This window comes from Staurois parvus, unplaced genomic scaffold (genome assembly GCF_062004578.1).
Source record: "Staurois parvus isolate SC_StPar_1 unplaced genomic scaffold, SC_StPar_1.0 ptg000357l, whole genome shotgun sequence".
NCBI lineage: Eukaryota > Metazoa > Chordata > Amphibia > Anura > Ranidae > Staurois > Staurois parvus.
Window position 1 is genome coordinate 2,695,169 of NW_028318153.1, and position 18,135 is coordinate 2,713,303.

The following is an 18,135-nucleotide window of genomic DNA, read 5'->3' on the forward strand; positions in this document are numbered from 1 at the left end:
CCTCTAAACCAGCAATGGGCAAACTACGGCCCGCGGGCCGTATACGGCCCGGCGGACCTTTTAATCCGGCCCGCGGAGCGTGATACATTGGCTGTCAGGATGTGTGTAGGCGGGGCAGCGTGACGAACGTGAGGGGAGCTAGGCTCCTCTCACAGTCCGCCCTGAAGACTGGAACGGCGCGGGAACACGGCGAGAGGAACGCGCGGAGCAAAGGTAAGTGAATTGACACAGGGGGGACTTGGCTTACTACTTGGGGGGGAATAGTACTGTGGGGGATGAAATACTATATGAGGGATGAATTAATATGGGGGATGAATTAATATGGGGAATGAATTACTATAGGGGGGATGAATTACTATGGGGGGGATGAATTACTATATGGGGGATGAATTACTATGGGGGATGAATTACTATATGGGGGATGAATTACTATGGGGGATGAATTACTATGGGGGATGAATTACTATATGGGGGATGAATTACTATATGGGGGATGAATTACTATAGGGGGGATGAATTACTATGGGGGATGAATTACTATGGGGGATGAATTACTATATGGGGGATGAATTACTATAGGGGGGATGAATTACTATGGGGGATGAATTACTATATGGGGGATGAATTACTATGGGGGATGAATTACTATATGGGGGATGAATTACTATGGGGGATGAATTAATATGGGGAATGAATTACTATAGGGGGGATGAATTACTATATAGGGGATGAATTACTATGGGGGATGAATTACTATGGGGGATGAATTACTATATGGGGGATGAATTACTATGGGGGATGAATTACTATATGGGGGATGAATTACTATGGGGGATGAATTACTATGGGGGATGAATTACTATATGGGGGATGAATTACTATATGGGGGATGAATTACTATGGGGGATGAATTACTATATGGGGGATTAATTACTATGCTTACTATGGGGGAATATTACTATACTTACTATTGGTGACACATACACATCATTCATCTACTCTTGGTCCGGCCCCCGGGTCCAATATATGAACCCATTGCGGCCCTCAAGTCAAAAAGTTTGCCCACCCCTGCTCTAAACACTGAGTTTAAAATATGCCTCTAAACAACCCAATGTGCATGGACATCATAAACATTACATCATGTGCATGGATAACATTAGCTGCTTCTACAAGCAAAACACAAAACTACTCTAGGAGAGGCATTTTGTAAGCCAGTGTGCATGGACCCGACATGTATTTTGCAGAGACCCTGGGGCCAGACCACTAATTTCAACATCAATCTTCCAATAAGATTATATGTGTATTTAACCTGTAAAAACCACCCTTATGTAAACATCCAAAAGTCCTGAAACTTTTGTTAGATGCTGCCATCTTGAATATGATGTCAGCAGCCCCAGCAGACTTAGAGCTGTCAATCAGGTGACATTGTATTGTATGCCCCTTTACTTGCTCTATGTTTTTCTTATGACAGTTTTGAATAAAAGGTTAGCTGTATTTTAAAAAAAAACAAGTCAACTTCTTGAAAAGAAACAAGTTCACAAATTGATATTTGGTATATGAGCAGATTATTACGAACGCATATAAATCAAAAAAGTACAGCGCAGCATTTTTTGATTTATATGCATTTGAATATTGGGTGGGTTCACCATATGTGCTAGCAGCTTCCAGATCTCCAATTGCTCACTCTGCTTCGATTATTACAAACACCCGTGCACCTGCTTTATTTACGAAAATACCTAAGCAGCCAATGACATGGTAGTACAATAAAATTATGCAGGTATGTGTTGGTTAAAGGGTAAAGAAAAATTTCTTGATCCAACATCTTCGCCTGCACAGTTTAACCCCTATTGGATTGGTACACAGATCGTCTCCTATCTGTTACCAGCTCATCAGGAACTTTTGGGGCCCAACGATGCAGCCACAGATGTCAGATCAAGAAGCCAATGGAGGGATATAAACAATGCTGTGGGCTTTGGTGAGTGATCTTGGTAGTGTAAGTATAGTGATTGCAGAAGGAGCAATAGACCTGCTTGAGGGGGCAAAGGGTAAGGAAACTTTGTTGGAAACTTTCCTTACCCTTTAATGTTCACATCAAATGGTGCCAGGTGGGCTGGTTTGAGTATTTTTGTAACTTCTTACAATGTGAGCAGCAGCTCTATGAATGGAAATGCCTTGTCAATAAGAGAAGCTTAAGAAGAATGGCCTGACTGGTTAAATCTGATGGAAAGGCTACCGTAACCACCACAACTGTGATGAGCAGGAAAGCATCTCAGAATGTACAGTATGGCAAATCCTGAGATGAATTGGCTACAACAGCAGAAGACCATGAAGGGTTCCATTCCTGGCAGCCAATAAAAGAAAGCTGAAGCTGCAGTGGGCATTAGAGATGTGCATGATGGAAAAATTTGGATTCATTCGTTGAGTAAATAATTTCATTTTGTCATATTAGTTATGTTAGAATGATTCATTTTCGGAATTCATTTTGTATATTCCAATTTGTTTCGTATATACATTGTTCCAAAACAATTTGAATTTTCAGAAGTTATTTTTGAAGATTGGCTATATTCTTTATAATGTGTTAATTTGTTATTTTAGGAGATTACTAGCAGGGATCATTCCTGCTAGTCCAACCCACAAAGTGAAATGGAATGAGCTGATTAGATGATATTGACTGCAGTAACAAAAATAACTAAATTAATTTTGGATTCATTCGTTATGTTATGATTCAGAGATTCTGATGGATCCACCTCTATCCAACACAAACACAATAAGTAGGAATCATTTCATTTCACTTTTATACCTTACTGTATTTATTGAAATATGTTTCCATTGCATATGTTGTGCATTTTTTACAATAATGAAACATGTTAATGCAAAAAGAATTGGCTGATTATCCAAGAGTCAAATAAAACATCCAAATAAAACAGAAGGATCCAAATCAATATGGATCATTCATTATGTCGTTACGTTCAGATGCTTCAAACATTAACAAAAGGCCCAAACTATCACATCTTGATCTTCTGAATGAAATGAATGAATATGAATTCATTTGTTGTTTTCGTTATATTTTATTTCGTATTTGTTAAAATTCATTACTATTGTGATTCACAGATTCAAATCACCAAATAATGAAAATTTCGTCCAAATTTTGATTTGTAACTAAACTAATTACACGTGTCTAGTGGGCATAGGCTCACCAAACCTAGACAGCTGAAGACTGGAAAAATGTATCTTGATTTTTGTTGAGTCACGTAGATGTTAGGCCAGTCATGGGATCCCAATACAATGGATCCATTGGGTAGAATGGGAGATTTGCAGTATGAATGTGCAGCTGCACAATATTGTGTCAACATGGACCAGATATTGTGGCAGCATGAATCAGAATAACAAATGAATGTCTGCAGAATGCTGAATCAATGCTTGGAAATAAAAAAAGGAGGCCCTATTGAGTATCAATATAGTGTTCCCAATAAATTAATCAAGCCCCCACCCTCCAGCTCAGTCAGCAGGTCCTGGCTAATGATTCATGGCCAGGACCTGCTGATCAGCTGTGTCTAATCACAGCCCAGAGCCCTGTGTTGACAATCAACACAGGGCTCTATACAGAGGGAATGATCTCTCCGTTTCTTCCTCCTGCAAAGCAGGGAGAAGAAATAGAGAGATATTTAGTAGAAATCAGCACATAACACATACATTACACATTGTTAGGCACACATTTACCTCCTTGATTACCCAAGATGTTAACCCCTTCCCAGCCAGTGTCATTCATACAGCAATAGTGTATGGTATTATCATTGATCACTGAATTAATGTCACTGGTGATGTCAGTGGCAGTTAGTCAGTTCCCACCCCAGTGTTAGATTCCATTCCCACTATAAGTCGCTGATCAATGCCATTAGTAGTATAAAACAAATACATTAATAAAAATACCAGTATATATACACCATAGTTTGGCCTAAATTTATGAAGAAATTATATAAATAAAAAAGAAAAAATCCAGTGGTGATTAAATACCACCAAAGGAAAGTTCTATTTGTGTGAAAAAAAATTATATAAATGTTGTTTGGGATAGCATTGCATGACCGCACAGTTACCAGGTAAAGTAGTGCAATGTCGAATAGCAAAAAATTGCCTGGTCATGAAGGGAGTAAAACCTTCCTGAGGTCAAGTGGCAAATTGCCTGGTGACTGTACATTGTAATTATTTCTAGCAGACTATGTCAATGTACTAGCTGAAGCATTGCTTTCTCTTCTAGCAGAAGTAGAGGTGTGTCCATCCTGTTACTCATTTACTATAGGCGGAAGAGTAGTAGTGTTAAAGAAGAGGGAAGACTGCATTGATCTCTACCTGCTGGCTGCAAATGGTAAATGTAGAAATTTGTAGGCATCATTATAATGAATAAAACTGATATAAATTCCCTTTAAAGTCATTAAAATATATAAAAGACCCCGCTAGGGCCCGTGTCCTGAATTCAGGACTGCTGTGATCCAGGACACGCATGTCTGAAATTTTTACTCTGGTCAGTGTCAGCTTACCTCTTCCTTGGTTTTCTTGGACAGCACCCTCAGCCAGTCCCCGATCATACTAAGAACAGCAGCAAAATAGGCAAGACCCACCAAAATCCAAAACCACACCACTGGCTTATAGAAGTCCAGATACTCAATATCTGAGCCACCTAGAATATAAAACACTGAGATTAAAGAACACAGTCAAATATATTAAATATCTTTTAGTTTAAAATTCCAGTAATAGTTCTTTAGTATAAAATTCTAAATATGAAATTATTTTCAATTAGCAGAAACTGTTTTTGTTGTGACACACAACTTGAAAGTTGCAATAAGGCTGTAAGTTTTTTTTTAAGTGTTACTAAACCCAGAACAGTAAAATCAGTCTGTATATGCAGTAAGGCATGCTTCCTTTACTCACTGTGGAACCTAAGGGGTTAATCCTCTGCATTGTGTAAAAATGCTGTTTGATCCTGACTTCTCTGATCCTCCCCTTTTTCCAGTGCTCCCCCCCCCATCATGCCAAATTCCAACACTTCCTGATGGTGACAAAGCCTACCCCTCATCAACATCACCTCCTATACATTTCTATTGGCCAGTTATGTAGCTCATCATAGTGATGTGCCAATGCGAATTTATGGGATTGGGAGGGTATTGGCCAAGTTTGGATGCTATCAGACATGTCGAAACTTTGCATGATGAAATCACAATATTTTGGCAAAATGTGAGTTTAAAAGCTGCTGCAGTTATGTGTAGGACTTCTAGGTGTCTCTCTTTATACTGCTAAATGTTTCTTTTTTTTTTTTTTTGCTTAGTTTTAGATATAAGAAAGTTAAAGAACAAAAACTTTAAATATGTGCGTTAAAGAACATTTTGGAATGTGATCTATGAATAGAGGAGGGAGCTATCAATCCTCCACTCCCCTCAATTCATACAGTATATCCATTTTCATTCACAGAAGCTGTAGTATGGCTTCTGTGAATGGAGGAGCTGGGCAGAAAGGGTAGGCATAGTCGAGCATTCTTCATAAGAACCTGACATAACTCCCACAGTTCTTTTAACCCCCACTACACTGCAAGTTTATGGCAGTGGATATGGGGGGCATCAATGGAGGAGGATTTCACCTAACAGAAGAATAATCAGCCCAAGACACATGTCCCACTGACTGTAAGTTATGTCTCTTGTGCTAATTTTTCTATTTTTTATTTTCAATGCACTTAGGCTTTAAACCCACTGCTATCGGTATTTTACACATAGCTGGTCAGACACCCCTCTCTTCTTTCCGACACACCCCTCTCTCCTATGCCATACAAATTAGTGTGAGGGCATTTGTGCTAAGGGGTGTGGCTGTTACTCAGCTATGACAGCACAGGGCACTGCAGTGTGAGGGCAGGAAACTGCACTTTTACTGAGACAAAAAGGCAATTTTAGCCATTTCATCCCAGAAAGCAGTCACAAATCTTAACATGTTGTGTACAAGACTATAAACAAACAAAATGACATGACACTTTAATTGGGCTTTAAGGAATTTGTATTTACTGCAAAGTAGAGATTACTTTCAAATGTTTCCTCCTGTACCACTACCCCCTCCCTCCTAGATTGTAATCTCCAAAGAGCAGGGCCCTCTAACCCTCGTGTATCAAATTGTATTGTTACTGTACTGTCTCCCATTGTAATGTACAGCGCTGAGCAAACTATCGGCGCTATATAAATACTGTAAAATATAATAATAAAATGTTGTGAGACTGAACGCACCTGTGTTACAAAATCTTGAACGTACCTGCGACATAGTCTCCAAATCCAATTGTTGTTAAAGTGATGACCACAAAATAGAAGGCATCAAGGGTATGCCAGTTCTCGATATGTTGAAAAATGACCGCTGGAATGGCGACGAACAGTATACATCCAAATAAAATGAAGATGACAGTGGAGATGATACGAATTTTTGTCTGACTTACATTCCATTTCTGTAAAAAGGTATGAAATAAATATGAGATTAGATAAAACACAGTTCTGCCATAATATATATTATAGTTACCCCGGGTTTTTCAGACAAGTGGCTTAAAGTGGTTGTAAAGGTATTTTTTTCCTAAAATAAAAAAACAGGGAATGCAGGCAGTGCATTAGGATAAAAAAATTATTTGACTTTATAATCACTTTAAAACCCAAATCCAGGAATGTGTAGTGCCCCCCTCTTCCCTTACTGCATAGGGCAATTGCTCAGTATGTCTTGGCGATTACAGAACAGGCTGTTTTACTTACCTGATTCCTTGCTCTGGCTGGCTCCAGCACTCTCCTATTCCACCCAAAGCTCCGGTCTGTGGGAGGAGTCTCAGCGTCATCATCTACAATATTGGGACAATAACTCTGCATTGTACAAAGGGTGCGACTGGAGGCAGTCGCAACTTACAGAGCAGACTGCGGTGGACTGGGCGCAGTGGTAGAGGGAGCCTTATGGAAAGATAAATATTTACTCCTTAGCCCTCTACCCCTTGACTAAACAAGCAATTAACCCTTGTGGTGCATGTGTTAAGGGGACCCACTGCAAGGGTGGACTTTTACATTTTCCTGAGTTGGGCTTTAAGCATAAAACCATGAGCTGATTGGCAAAAACTTTATCCTGGAGACCTTTTGACAGTGCCTTGCCACCTATAGTTGATAGCTTGCTTCAATTGTACTATCAGGGACTGAAATGCTCCAGGAAACTTCTTTTCATGCCGAGCTAATCAAAATGACCATAGCTGATCAGAGATTGCCAAAAACAAAAAGTAAAATGTAATCCTTTATTTGAATCTATTGAAAAAAAATGCAAAGCAGGTACAAAAAACATGCAAGACATGCATTACCTTTCTTTTTTAGGCTTTTTAGTTTATTTTCACCCATTTATCTGGCCAGTAAATCTGTCATTTTTCTCTAACAAACCAGGCTGTCAGGCAAAAGTGGCACTTAGAGGGTTCGGATAGACCATTTACCACTGGAGGGGTTGCTTACAATGGTTAGGTTATATTCATGTATGTATGCTTAAAATAGTTAGCAGGAGTTCAGCTATAGTTGTTACATACAGTGGGTATAGAAAACACCCTTTTTATAATAATCACATTTTGTTGCTTTGCAGCCTGAAATGAAGACAGACAGTTTTTTTCTATCCAGCTTTATTTATAACATCCAAGTGAAAGATATAACATCAACATATCAGGACATTTTTTTTATTTCAAAACAGAATCACTGAGTTGGAAAAATGATTACTCCTTCTTAAAAATGACTTGTAATCGCTAACCACCTTCTCAATGGCACACAAAGCCATTTGACTTAATTATTTTTATTTATTTATTTCAGATACTTATATAGCACCGTCAATTTTATGCAGAGCTTTACATATATATTGTATATTCACATCAATCCCTAACCCTCAAGGGCCATACAATCTAAGGTCCCTAACTCACTATATATCTGAATAAAGGTTATATTTTAGATTTATCAACTGGCCGGATGCTGCGTAGGGACATGTATCCTCATCTGGTATAGCTTTGTTATTTGCCAAAGATGATGATTTACAATTAGGGCTTAGTTCATTAAATGCTACAGGTGCATTTATGGCGTGTTACCATAGACTTGAATGGAAGAAGTTGACAAGCTTCAACTACTCCCAGACTTGACATGTAGCTTCATTTTTGCCGCACAGCAACGTGAAGCAACGTGAACATTGCATGTTTTTTAAATGTGAACAGCTCTATCCTTTGTCCATATTATTCATTGTAGGCTGCTTTGCTAGGCATTTGAGGAGTGGCAAATACGAGCCACAAACATCTGTTTCTAATGTTAGTGTGAACAGAGCCCAAGCACTGTGTGAACAGCAAGCTTTCACAGAGATTTCAGCAAGCTCTGTTGAAGCTTTTAAAGCACCATTCAACTCTAGGTTGTAAATGTTTAACACAAATCCAAATGGGAGTGCTGATTTCCACTTTAAAGAAGCTGCTGGCAGACTTCAGCAATACTTGACTCTTGTTGAAAGCTTGCTGAAGCCTGCTAGCAGCACTCACATTAAGATTTGTGTATAACATTTCCAAAGAAGAGCAGAAGGGCATTTTACAGGGGCATTGGAATCAGGTCCGCCTGCCATTTTTCAGGTGGATCTGATCAGAAGCTCCATGCAGGCCTACGGACAGGCAGATGTAAATGGACTTGTGCTCATTTATACCCACCTATCTTCAGGTCCGTCTAGGTCTGGAAGAAAAAACTGCATTCTTTTTTATCTTTGTGGACCTAAAAGTGACAGATCTGAGAGGCAGCCTGATGTAAATGGACAGCAAAGTCTATTTACATCAGGCCATCCATACAGTTGCCATGGGTCCACCTGCGTCCACTAGCCACACACTGAAGAAGCACAGATGTCAGAACTCTGATATCTGTCCTGTTTGGCTCCAATTTAGCAGAGGATCTGCACATGGATCCCCTGCTGATCAGAGCGGACTCAGCTCAGAAGAAGCAGAAAGCTGCTCGAAGCTTACCAAAAACCTTGCAAAAGCTTTCTGAAAGTTTTATAAAAGCTTGCTGTTCACACTGCTCTTATACAAGCTTAAGCCCATATGAAACATGATTTACATGGGGGGCACGTTTTCACATGTTGGCTGTGATTGACAGCTCGGTGGCACCTTCTCTATGCTGTGTAAAGCCTCATGTACACTGTTGCTCCTAACAGGAGTTTAGGACCTTTTGGCGTTTTTTTGCCACCTTGGTTTAAGTCAGATAAATAAATTTCAGGTGGATCAAAACAAAAGGTGTTCTGAATTTAACAGCTTATTTCTTTAGAAAGCAGCTACAGCCTGAGTAGAAAAGTCTGTCTCCTGTAGGCTTGCTGCAGAGAAGGATCCTTGCTCTCTGTGTGGAAGAAATGGCCACTCTGCAGAGGTCTGACACCCTCCCTGTTGAGTCAGAGGTAGAGCTATTTTCTCTGGAAAATGTAATTTAGTCATGCCATATTACACAATCGTTTAGTCATGTCTGTTAAAAAAATGTAAACGTGAAATAATATATATATATATATATATACTTACTACAAATATGTCTTCCACTCGGGCTATCCCTTTTCCAAATATGGTTCCCAACTGATCTCCAACCCCGGCTAATAAGAACCCAAAGAGAGGAATTCCCAGAAGGGCATAAATAATGCAGAAAATCTTCCCACCCTTTGTTCGTGGCGAGATGTTTCCAAATCCTGCAAACAAACACATGAAAACCTGTTAGATTCATATGAGAGATGAATGCAATGGAAATGGAATAGTAAATAATAATAAAAGGAATATACAGTATACAGTACATATTAGATGTTCTAGGTACTTAAAGTGGAACCTAACCCTAAACGGGAAGTTTTAAGAATCCCCCCCCAACAATATTGGAGGTTTATTTTTGGGGAGAGGGAGCAGGTACCTATTTTTGGCAGGTACCCCATCCTACTTCTGCTGAAATCGCCTAGGCGATTGCACCAGAAGTTGCACCCCCAAACATCCTCCCCCAGCCTCTTTGCACACATCACAGAGGAGGACCATTCACAGTGCGACGCGTGCATGAGCAGTGGAAGCCAGCTGTGAAGTCACAAGGAGTCACAGCTAGCTGTCCACGTTAGAAATGCTGGTGCCGGAAACCTGAAGAACCATCTCAGGTAAGGACAGAGCTGGAGCCCTGAACAGGCAAATGTCCTTATATTAAAAGTCAGCAGGTACGGTATTTGTAGCTGCAGACTTTTAACTTTTGATGACGTCAGTATCCTAGGCTGCTGGAGCATGGTGGAGAAGAAGTTGCGAAGAACAGTCTAGCTGTGGGGAGGAGTGGAGGAACAGGTAAGTAAATCTTTTTTTTTGTTCCCCTAGACCAAAACAAGCAATTGATCCTTGCAGTGCAGGCACAGCCCTACTGCAAGGGATAATTTTTTAGTTACCTGGAGTGGGGCTTTAAAGTACATCTGAAACTACATGTCAATCTAAGACCACACTGTCCACAGGATGACAATGCTGTAGTGATTCACTGCAGAATTATCATTCATCTTGTTACAGAAATTGGGAAAATGAGGGATCTGCTGGTAGGATCAACAAGTAATAAAACTATATTTTTTTGGAGGGGGGTTAGAAAAAAACAAAGACTGCTGTTTGAATGCTAGTGACATATATGATTTTTTATTCTGCCCATAGTTCTGTTTTTAGCTAATTACTAAGAATGTTGTAGGTACTGTGAGCTACTGGCCCTTTGCAGGCTCTTTCTTGGACCTGTTACTTCTCAGGCATGATTTTTTTAGACTGATAGTCAAAGTGACCCTTTTCTTTGTCCATGCTAAAAAAAGGTCAAGTGGAACTAAAAAGCAAAACTTTTCTTCCATTTTGGAGAGAGTAAGGGAGAGTTATAGCTCCTGTTGGTTTTCTTGTATGGATTCACATACACTTTAAGTCTCACGTGAAGCTATGTTAATATCTGCAGGTCAAAGAAACAGATTCATTAAAACTGAAACAGGTTATATATACCTTCCCTATATTCTCCTTCTGCTCTATTTGGCCACTGAGACAAAGGGAAATTACCCAGAACTTCCAAGCAGTACCGGGACAGGCTGGTTCAGAGCCCAGGGCAAGGATGAGGAACTGAGCCCCCTTTCCCGCTCCTGATAGATACGATAGAATGAGATGTAATAACCGGTGCCAATTCTGCCCCCTTGCTCTGGCTGGCATGGAGTGTGCACTGCACATGCTAGAAAGTAAGCAGCTGGCCACACAGCTAGAAGGTAGTTGCAAATGCACAATGCGTATTTTATTGTTGGTAGAGAGTGGGCATGTTGGAGCACAGTATGACAGCAGTAGCTTTCCAAGCAGCCTGGTGGTTGCTAACCACTGATCTGGAGATTGTGTGTGGGGATGAGACCCCTACCCCCCGCCCACTGTTGTGCTCTGGGTGGCTGACCCTCCAGCCCACCCCTTGTCCCAGCTCTGCTTCCAAGTACTGGGAACCATGTGACTCACTACTCTTTCACCCAGGTGAGTGCTTCAGCAGGGTGCCAGAGCAGTCAGTCACCAAATGGGTGTTTGGTGATTGGCTGCTTAGGCACCCTATGATGGCACATGGGGGTGCGGTGGTCAAAACCTGAAGTCCAAAACAGGACTTCCTCTCCTCCCTTTCAGTGGCTGAAGAGAATACAAGGAAGTCGAGAAAACATAAGTATCCATGTCTGTGGAGCTCTGCAGGGCAAAACTCAAGTCAATGTAACATGTCAAAGGGCCCTTATTGACAGACCAATCAAAGTAAAAGCATGGCTTGTGTAGACATACAAAAGCCCTGGACATCCAATGACAATGACATGCAAGGAAGGAGAAGGCTATGCTATGGAGTTAACTCTTGGTTAACTTTTTTTCTAGCAAGTTCTCAGGCACATTACAAGTGAATAAAAGAACATTTATAAAAACGAAATTCACTGCAAATAATCACTTAAACCGCTTGATTTTTCTGAGCACCAAACTGCCTACATAGAAATGTACTGTCTCTCTTTGATCTGACTATAGTAATTTAAATCTATTATTTGAACAGATTAAAACAAAGTAAAGTTATTACACATTTGCCTCACAAAATCAAAAACTAACTTACACGGTCACAAACTGTGCTACCATTATATTAAGTAAAAAAAACTAATTGGTTGCTATGGGAACCCACTCTTTGTGCCTTATCTTTGTTCTTTCTACTTCATTATTGAATGGGCCTGTTAGAAGTGAGAAAGTGAGATAGGGTAGTAGGAACTGCCAGAAATAAGGAAATTTTGTACAAACTAAAAACAGAAACTGATTTATTGTGGTAACACTTTAAAAGAAAAGTATATTAAAAGTATTATGTTCAGCCATTAGGTAATGTCAGGAGCCTCACGTGGGGCCCCCTATATCAAATGAGTTGACCTCTACTGGTATACGTTATCTTTCATTGGTAGATCAACACATTTGGAGACCTTAAAGGAGATCTTTTTTTAAAACCAGATAGCGTTTATTAATGTTTTTTTTAGTACAAAACGTACATATATATCCCACTCCCCTTCCAACCGCCTTCCATTTCAAAATTTTCCTAAACCCCCTTGTACAACAAAACAGTGGTTAATAATTAGGAGGGTTCCATCCGTACACCAACAGTATTACTATTATCACATACATTGATTAACCAGGGACCTGGAAAATGGTACTTATACCATAAACACAGTCAGTTGCCTAAAATAATACAGGTTACTGTGCCATGTCGTCTCAGTTATGTATCTGATCATTATGTAAGACCTCCAGTATATTGACAGGGCTCTAAAGTAACTTGGGAACCTGAGCAAATAAGGAATATTGTGTTTTAATAATTTTGTGTTTTAATAATTTTGGTTTTTTGTTACCTCAACCACAGGATCTAGATCTGGATGTAGTATCCTGGAACTCTTAACTCAGAAGTATATCTAAAATCAATTGCATTGGTTCTGGGCTTGAAGTTGTTTTAGAGACTTGTTTAGACACTCCCTATCCCCTATGTTGATACACCAGTTTTTCTCATTGCAGTAGAGTACTGACTGTAGGAGATATCCATTTTTGTGTTATCAGCTTCTGGTCGATAAGCAATAATCCAATAATAGTGGTATAGTCATGCAGGGTGTAGTTCTCTTCATGTAAATCCATAGAATGCATTCAATTAAACAGATATGTTAAATAAATATCACATTACTGGTGGCAAGAACTATCTGCCAATATCTGAATAGTTTGGGGCATTTCCATAGCATATGGAGCACAGTACCCACTTCAGGCGCATAACTATGGGGGGAGGGGGTGGCATGATTTCATAATTTCAACATTTTTCTATATTTAAGCCTTATGCTGCTAGCATTAGTAAATAGATAGGAAAGTATATCATATTCACTTGTTTTAAATGTTTTGTTTACACTTCTTTAGTTATTTTCTGGTTTCCAGGCAGATGGATTCCAGGAAGTAAATAGCACATTAATCATCTGCCCTTACTCAAGATGGCCATGGCCAGAAATGATAAGGGGTGTTTTTCAAAGTGATTTCTCAACAAAATAAAGCATGGAGACATGGATGGATGGGTGCATTTTCTTTGAATATTGAAAATGAATTAAATAACGTTTTCAGTTTGTAGTGCTCAAATGCATGTAATTCTGCTTTCATTTCAACTTTGGCAATAAAACGTGCTGTTGTTGTAAATATTAAAAAATCCTTTGGCTTTGTTTTTGGAACCCTTAAGTCTAGTTCAGTTACTGTAACTAGGAGCCAAAAACTCTGATCTCTGGACTTTGCGCCAAGGACTGGAACATGTGTATGTCTGCTCCCAGACATACACATTCTTGAAAGTTGGGGATGCCATATAGTGATGTAGATTAGCTACAGAAATGTCTCTTAGGTTGTGATGTCAAAGTAATATCAAGTATGATTATAGCAAGAGGATTTGTAGTTTGATGGCTCACAAGAAAAAAGTTCCATTTAAATAAATAGGAAACTATAAATATTAGTGAGCCATTCTGGAATCCCAAGCCCACTCAACTGCAGTGACCATCATGAAGAGGTCTCATTCCCCCTGTTCAATCCTTCCTTTAATTTACATTACAAAAAATGCAGCTAATAGAATAAAACCCCATGGCTACAGGGGTCATATCTGTGAACTTCAGATCTCTGTATGGTTTGACAAACCTGTGGGTTTATGAGCCCACCCAAATTTTCACTTAATTGTAACGGATTGTTGGTGAGCTTAGACTTTTTACAAACTTTACAGTCTTACTCTTTGTCTACGTAGAACAAAATAATAAAAATAATTAATTTTGTAAGAAACTAAGCTTCTCTAAAGCACTATAATATACAGATACACAACCAACTTCATGTACCTGCCTAAGAGCAAGAATGAAGGCTCGCCAATTCTGGTAAGAAGCAGCGGTACAGGTTTGATGTGGAAACCCTAATGTTCTGCTCAGTGATGCAATGGGCTTCAATAAACTTCGCCTGAGAAGGAAATTGCTTGGGAAGGGATGGGTTCATCTGTCAAGTGTCTTGTGTGACGCCATTATCACCTACAAGAACAGAAAAAAACAAAGGATAGCTGTCACACTTTTGTTTCTCAAGGTCAAAAACAAATTTACAAGGCAACAAATTTTGTACCGGCATTATTTATAAGTCCCAAAAATATGGAACTGTGCCAAAAGCCTGGTAATTTTTTCTCAAAGGTTGAAAGTTGAGAGGTGTACCTTAATTTTACCTTTCTTTCTAGGGAAGGCATAATTTGTTTTTAATCCTGAGCAGTGTTCCCCTAAAATAACTAAGTTAAGTTACAGCTCCAGCATTACTGTATTATTAAAAAAAATTAGAAAAATGTTCATTAAATTTAAGCCCATTGTCTTTCATTATGTTATAATGAATTGCTAATTGCAAGTTGCAGTTGCTAGTCTGTATTGTCTTTTATACTCAAAACAACAAAAGAAAAAAAACGTAGAAATTTAATTTAAGGAAATGATGCAAAAAGTTCCAGCATGATCAAGGGATTTAGTATAGCAAGTTACAAGTCTTTACTACTCAGGCCAATAGAAGGAGCTAGAGGCTCCGAGCACGTAGCCTGACATTCCCACGTCTGTGCTCTTCCTCCCCACTGACCCTCTGCCTCTTCCTGTGATGTCACATCCTGCTGGTGTGTTCCAGGCTGGTTACTAGAGTCTTTCCTGCACAAACGCCGCTGGACCACTACAGTGTCTCTTACCATCTCCATCAGCCCAGCTGCTATTGCACTAACCACCTCTGGCGCCTGCAGGACATTTTGAGGAACGGTCATCTCATATACACAGATGAGCTTGTTTTATTACTTCCTTTGTGACTGTTTTTAATCCTTTGCTATTAAATACAGTTTTATTACTACACTCAGATGGGCGCCTCCCGTCTCTTTTCTTCTTTACTACTCAGGCTTCAGATGCTCAGAGACAAATTAAAGGAGACCCATAGAGTTATGTAGGTAGTTCCCAAAGAAGGTCATACGTCATTCAATTCTATATGTATATCCCAAGAATGTCCTGTACCGAAGAGCCTTATAGATGAGATATAAGGCTGGTTCTGCTTAATAAACCTTAATAAGTTGTTCCAAAGTTGATGCTCTACATGTAGCTACTACGGAATGTCCTGCTCTATAAAGCTCAATAGGTATCCCAAGGAAGGGCTTGAATCACAGACCTTTAAAAGTAGGTCCTAAAATGGTTACTTTATCTTGCTATATCTTTATTAGTATATTCTGAGAATGTCCTTTGCGAAAAAGATCTATAGTGTAAATAGATTCTAAGACAAATACAGCTCCCGAAGCTCCGTAGGTATTTCCCAAGGAGAAGACTGCTACATTTAACATTTTATTTATTTTAGGTACTTATATACTGCTGTCAATTTATGCAGTGCTTTACATATATATTGTACATTCACATCAGTCCCTAACCTTCAAGGAGTATACAATCTAAGGTCACTAACTTACATTTATATACTAGGGCCAATTAACCTACCAGCATTTCTTTGGAGTGTGGGAGGAAACTGGAGTACCTGGAGGAAACCCAAGGAGACACAGGAAGAACATGCAAACTCCAGGCAGGTGATGCCACGGCTGGGACTTGAACCAATGACCCTAGTACCGTCAGGCAGAAGTGTCATTTAGCCACTGCTACCCAAATTACATGTAGTTACTAAGGAGTTTAAGGGGGTTCCTGCTCCATAGAGCTCTAGAGGTTGTTCCTAATGAGTCAAAGTACTATATCATTATATAGGTAGTGGAGCCTTAAAGATGAGCTCTGAGCAAGTTCTGCACTATGGAGCTCAATAATTAATTTCTAATAAATGTATTGCGCCCTAGAACTCTACAGGTAGCTCCTAAGGAAGGTCCTACCTCACAGGTATTTCCTATACTTATATATCACTACAGTAGAAGTAGTTACTAATGAAGGTTCTAGTCAATAGAGCTTCACAGGTGGACGATGGTGGCGGCGGAGAGCTCGTGCTAGGAGCTCTTGCAACAAGCCTTCTCTGACCGACCCCCCCTATTTTCGGCCTTAATTCCCCCCAGCGGTGTGAAGCCCTAGATGGCAGAGACATACCTCGGCCGGGTGGGGTTCCCTTGATGGGCAGCGGTGCGCGGTTGGAGGAGCCGGAGAGCAGTGGAGAGAGACTGGGACGCTGAGCCTGGTTGCCGGGAGACGAGGAGGCGCGGCCGGGATACGTGACCAGCCGCGGTGCATCCCTGGGAAGCAGGGACGCCGGCCGGCCGAAGGCTGACAGGAGGAAGGAGAGTTGGGTGAAAGTGGAAGCCGGCTGCCTCCCCGATGTGACTGGGAGACGCTCACTGCTGCCTATACCCCCCCTGGCTGGCTGGCTGTCCGTGCCTGGACCTGGTGGACCCAGGAATCCCAGGAAATCCATCCTGCCTCCCTGGGACGGATCCTAAGGAGGAAAGGAGGGAGAGAGGAAAGGGGAGAAAAGAGAGAAAGAAAGAAAAAAGAAAGGGGAAAGAAAAATAATACAGCATCGGAAACCCTGAGGAATCCCCCCCCCAGGACTGAGCAGCAGTGATGGCCCTCCGTACAAGCATGGAGCCACCGTCCTGAGAAGGGAAGGGTGAGTGAGAGCTACTGGGGGCTTATTGTGTTGTGGACCCCTGAGTGACATAGGAGACCAGGCGGTGAAAGAGGAGAGGGGAGGATTCCCAGGGGTTGGAAGAGAAGAAAAGAGGAGGCCCAGGTGTCCTAGGAAAATAAAACATAAAAAATCGCAAGTGTGTCTAGTCCAGCAATTATAAAGGAGAAGTATAATCCCATCTTGAGGATACAGAAAGAAAAAATTAATAAAAGAAATTTACAGAGGATATGAAGAATAAAGGTCCCAAGGCAGCAGGGCCCAAAGGGTCTCAAACAGGAACAATAAAGAAATTCACATCATATGGAAATATTACGCCAGAAAGGGCCCAGGGCCCAAGCACAAAAGGGGAAATGGACACTAGTTCAGGTAATAGTCCGAGATTATCATTGGGCATGAATAGCAGCTGCAGCCAACAAATAGAGGATGGTCCGGGAAAAAGTGAATCAGACGGGGAACTACAAGCACCAAACAAGAAGGAGATGATAGAAATGTTTCAGAATTTGGAAAAAATGATAAAACATGAAATGACAGCTATTCGAAATGACCTAGGGCACCTGCTATTAAGAATAGAAGAAACAGAGGAGAAAGTTAAAATCCAGGCCCAAAACATTGACAATTTAAGGAAAAAAATAAATCAATTGGAAAACACCCAGAAAAAATTTACCTATAGGATGGAAGCCCAAGAAAATAAAGAAAGAAGGTGTAACCTTAGGGTACGAGGAATTCCAGAGTCTGCAAAAGGCGAAACACTATATGAACTAGTGAAAAAAATCTTGAACTCCATAAGAGATAGACCAGAAACAGACGGGATCAAATTAGATGGAGTGTTTAGAATAGGAAAGCTTAAACAAGCTACTGAGAAGGAAAGACCGAGAGACATAATTGTCCAGTTCCAAAAATTCGGGGTCAAAGATGAGATTTGGAAGAAGACCAAGGGAAGATCATTAATTAAGTATGGAGATTTGACTATTCAAATTTAT

General features: G+C 40.3%; 1 protein-coding gene across 2 annotated transcripts in view; it reads right to left on the reverse strand.

Annotated features, from left to right (window-relative positions):
• The window catches only part of KCNK2 (potassium two pore domain channel subfamily K member 2), a 153,353-nt gene that overhangs the window by 49,325 nt on the left and 85,893 nt on the right, over positions 1–18,135 (reverse strand). For both annotated transcript variants that reach the window (XM_089684812.1, XM_089684814.1), the window contains exons 4-6: positions 9,560–9,720; positions 6,286–6,472; positions 4,536–4,675 (exon numbers count right to left, since the gene is read on the reverse strand). In XM_089684812.1, coding sequence (XP_089540938.1) covers positions 4,536–4,675; positions 6,286–6,472; positions 9,560–9,720 — 488 coding nt within the window. The remainder of the gene's footprint in view (positions 1–4,535; positions 4,676–6,285; positions 6,473–9,559; positions 9,721–18,135) is intronic.